Here is a 4,336-nt window from a genome sequence, read left to right on the forward strand (position 1 = left end):
ACCAGTTTACGTCGTAATTCACGTGAGTTGAGAACGGTCATATGGAACTGATTCCTCAGCCAGGCTATAACTTCCCGAGAAGCCTTTTAAACTGGTTACTAATTCCAAGGAAAGCCCAGCCTTGTTCACGCACAGACAAAACTTTGAGACAATGTCTAAACATTACAAACTTTATTGTTTCTCAATATAGAAATAAAATTTCAAGCTCATTTTGTACAAAACATTTACACAACATCTTAAATACACAAAACTGTGTCAGATGTTAGAGGGGCACTGCACTATGCACCTCACAGTCGCTACCAAGGCCGCCAGAGAGTTTCTGAATCAGGGGAAAGTACAGTGTCAGCCGGCCGTTCACTCTGAGGAATAAGAGATGGTAACTGTTGGACTCTAGCTGGCCCCGATTTCGAAATCTTGTCCGTTTCCTTATCATCCGATTTGATCTCAGCCACTGGCCTCTTCTGCCTGCTGTTTCTAGCTAAGTGGGGAGGAGAGGTAGGCTTGGCAGGGCTGTTCACCCCGGTGGAGGCTGGAGAGAGCTCGCCCGGCGGCGGGGTGACCGCTTGGAAGCGAACGGCCTGAGCCCGGGGCGACGGCGCAGATTCGACCCTGCAGCCGCTGTCCGCGGTGCTGAAGCGGGAGCCGGAGAAAACAGGGAAGGAGTTGACCAAGTGGTTCAGCACTCCCAGGCGCAAATGCTCGTCTGTGCTTTTGCTTCGGAGCAGATATTGGCTGACCCCGTTCAAGCAGCTCCGGAATCCAGCTTGGTATTCGGCCACTCCTTCCTGGGTCAGCATCAGAACTCCTAAAATCCCAAATACAGTCAATGTCAGTAAAATGGGAGCAAATCTTCGCTAATGAGTTCCTGAGTCTTTTCAATACATCGCCTCACTGCTGATATTTAGGTTTTATATCGAATTGTTCTATTTTTGTAAAAGCTCGTCTATTCCCTACCTATTTAATCTTTCTATATTCCAACCTGTTGGGTCTCTCGGAACCGAGCAAGCGTATTCACTGAAAACACGTTAATCCACATCCTTCCAGATAACACTTGTTTATTTTTATTTTTGTTTTGTATTTCATTAGTGTTTCAAGGGCAAAAGTAGGCCATTCGGCTCGACGAGCCTGTTCCTACCTTAACAAATCCTTCCATCATTACATCTGCCATTTTTATTTCTCGTGCGCTTAAGCAACTTCACTTTAAATGCATCTTATTATCTGAGATGCGCGAGTAAGTTACACTTTTGTCGTAACCTTTCCATGTTTCTGCAGGGACCTCGACCTATCTTAACGCGGCCACATCTGATCATCAGCTGCAGCTTGAGGAGGTCGAATTTAAAGTTATAAACCCACCGTTCAAACACCAAGCTGCTCTGGGTTACCGTGTAACAGATACATATCCCATATGAACATGGTTAATCAGCTCCTATAAATATATTAAATTATTCCCGCCATCAGCAAAGCGCCAGATCTAGACATCTAGAACACATTCGCTCTCATCTGGTTCCATACGGTTGAATTTCGGTAGCTAACGTTACTCGGAATGTGGAGCTAAGACAAGCTACGAATCAGCATGTCTAATTACATAGTGAGACAGACTCGAAGGGCCAAAGGGCCTTTTCCCGATTTTAAGTTTGTTATCAGGAATAATTGTAACTGCTATCAAGCAACAGCATAAGCATTGTAGAAAACGGGATGGAAAATCGTTTTCAAAAAATATCATCTTGAGGGGGAAAAATGAAACATACAATGATAGCACTCACCCTCCCCCACTCCTTCACTACCACCGCCCCCCCCCCCCATACTACTGGATGATTTTAGTGGAAGTTACTGCTCACCTTTGCGCGCACCTTGCAAATCCCGCAGATGTTTCACTGTTAATTCCAAAATGTCAGCCTTTTCTAGTTTCCGTTTCCTGATCTGTTGGGGAGAAATGAAAACCTGATTGAGATAAAATCACCTGAGAAGGTAAGGAGATGGGAGGTGGACGCATTTCTACAAAGCATATCTCAAAACATCGCCCTCACGGGATGACGACGAGAAAACATTTGGTGATAGCGAGTTTTGAGAAGATTTGTAGCTCAGGTTGAGGTTCTGGATGTGAGTTTGCTCGCTGAGCTGGAAGGTTCGTTTTCAGACGTTTCGTCACCATTCTAGGTAACCTCATCAGTGAGCCTCCGACGAAGCGCTGGTGTTACGTCCCGCTTTCTATTTATCTGGTTAGGTTTCCTAGAAAGCGGGACATAATACCAGCGCTTCGGGACATAATACCAGCGCTTCGTCGGAGACTCACTGATGATGTTACCTAGAATGGTGACGAAACGTCTGAAAACGAACCTTCCAGCTCAGCGAGCAAACTCACATCCAGAACATTTGGTGATGTTTAGAATGTCTCATTCGTGAACATTGGAGTCTCACGTTATTGGAGTAATGTTCCTCTAGTAGAGACTTCAGCTGCTCCAGGCATTCGTTGATCCGAGCCCTTCTTTTTTTCTCCATCAAAGGTTTTGAAACCTAGAGATAGAAAATAAACAGGTCTAACTACGTTGTACTTTGCACAATTCAAACACTATTTTAGGAAGAGGTCAAAAAAAAATCTTTCAATTCTATTGCTGCCAATGTCACACGCACCTTTCTGTAAATGCACGCTTGTGTGCTGAGAGGGGACTGAAACCGTTCCACTGGCTTGGTGATATTTTTCATTTCACTATCTGGCTTAGAGAGGGTTTTTATTTTTCAGAGGCTTGTGGGCTTGGCCGTGAGGATATTCTGCTGTACTGAGCGTATCCAGGGTTTTATACAGCAACACCACTTTGCATCTGAATGCAGTGACTTACCGCCCGCAAGAGCAGTCGCTAGCTCCTGTTATAAGCGACTATTGTAAAAGGGAAGAGAAAGGTTCTTATTATTCCTCAGCACTGAATTTGAAACACAGAGCTGATCTTCCATTGTAAGTTGGTCGAGCGAATGATTATATGTTGCTTTTTAGGAAAATGAAAGGAATCATTTTATCAACTCATTTCCAACAACGCTAAAAATGGTCAAATATTAATATAAGCGCGGAGAAGTAAAGGATGGAGGATATTTGGACAATAACGTCCACATTTCTGAAATAGATAGAAAGTGGTTTGATTGAAACACATAGGATTCTTGTTGAGGATTATCTGGTACTAACTTTATTATATTCACTAATAAACTATTGGTCGATTTCTAAGCATTCATGTCTAATGTTTCACAGTTTAATTTATTCCCTCACAATCTAAATGCACCGTCAGATGCATCTTGTGCGGCCATGTCCCTGGCCCAGCGGAAAATGAAGCAGAACATTGCCAGTGTGTGTGTGTGTGTGTGTGTGTGTGTGTGTGTGTGTGTGTGTGGCTGCCAGGGCGCTCACTGAAGGAGCTGGCGGCCAATGTCATACTGGGGATGCTATTCAATTCTCATTTCTCGCTCTCTGGTAAATCCCAAATCCGTTTCACGCTCTGTTCTCAAAGCCAGCACCGTGTTAATCATCTCCATGTTCTGACACAATCACAATTTTCTGCCCAGAATCTCTCAGCAGCCTCCAGCTCCCCCGCTGACCTTACCGCCACCAAACCTCCAGCAGCAGGCAGACAATCCCGGCTCACAGCTCTCGTTATCCCGCCACCCCTCGCAGAAATTCAAGGACTGGTGGAGGATAGAAAGATTTTTAAAACAACTTTCTATTTGATTGACCGGTGCTGGTGATTGTGAGACTTATCTGTATGTACTCTGTGTGTTTCGAAGGAGTTCACTTGCTCTTTAAATAAATTGGATTCAAACATTGCATTTATATAGCACCTTAATTTGGGAAAACGGTGACAATGATCAAACAACTTCTTTTTATTCATCAGATGTGGACGTCACTGGTCGGACCAATATTTATTGTTACTGTTCAGAGGGCAGTAAAGAGTCAACTAGATTGAAGTGGGTCTGGACTCACTTGTAGATCAGGCCAGGGCATGAGTGAACCAGATGGGGTTTTCCTGACAATCGGCAATAGTTTCATGGTCGCCGTTAAACTTTTGTTTGTTATTGAATCGTTTGAGTCATTATTATTGAATATAAAATGCACTATGTGGTGGGATTCCACCCAAGTCCCAAGAACATTGCCTGGATGTATAGCCTAGTGTTAATTCCACGAGGCCATCGTCTTCATAATCTTGTTTGACTGCTAAACCCAGTTATGAACTCGCACCTAGGGGCAGAAACGCCTTTTTAAGGAAGATTCCCCTCCGTTAAAGTTAGGTGTTTGAATTTTACTGTGATTAATGATTGAACGAGGAAGGGGAATGAGTGTTGCGAGGCCCCGTTA

The 4,336-nt window shown here is 44.0% G+C and overlaps 1 protein-coding gene across 1 annotated transcript; it reads right to left on the reverse strand.

The window, feature by feature from the left end:
• Nucleotides 1-219: 219 nt before the first annotated feature.
• On the reverse strand, nt 220-2,733 carry her3 (hairy-related 3). The gene is made up of 4 exons (XM_048561013.2): nt 2,632-2,733; nt 2,419-2,514; nt 1,839-1,920; nt 220-805 (listed from the first exon to the last, which is right to left on the reverse strand). Exons 1-4 carry the CDS (start codon nt 2,701-2,703, stop codon nt 297-299), a joined length of 759 nt encoding a protein of 252 aa, XP_048416970.1. The 5' UTR covers nt 2,704-2,733; the 3' UTR covers nt 220-296.
• Between the last annotated feature and the right edge of the window lie 1,603 nt (nt 2,734-4,336).

Source organism: Stegostoma tigrinum, chromosome 28 (genome assembly GCF_030684315.1).
Source record: "Stegostoma tigrinum isolate sSteTig4 chromosome 28, sSteTig4.hap1, whole genome shotgun sequence".
Classification (NCBI taxonomy): Eukaryota; Metazoa; Chordata; class Chondrichthyes; order Orectolobiformes; family Stegostomatidae; genus Stegostoma; species Stegostoma tigrinum.

Bases quoted from the DNA above. Each gene is read 5' to 3' on its own strand.
- her3 (XM_048561013.2), bottom strand. From the start codon at position 2,703: ATGAAAAATATCACCAAGCCAGTGGAACGGTTTCAGTCCCCTCTCAGC. The intron at 2,515-2,631 runs GTGCGTGTGACA...TTCTATCTCTAG, and splicing joins AAGCGTGCATTTACAGAAAG to GTTTCAAAACCTTTGATGGA. The intron at 806-1,838 runs GTGAGCAGTAAC...TTGGGATTTTAG, and splicing joins TTTGCAAGGTGCGCGCAAAG to GAGTTCTGATGCTGACCCAG.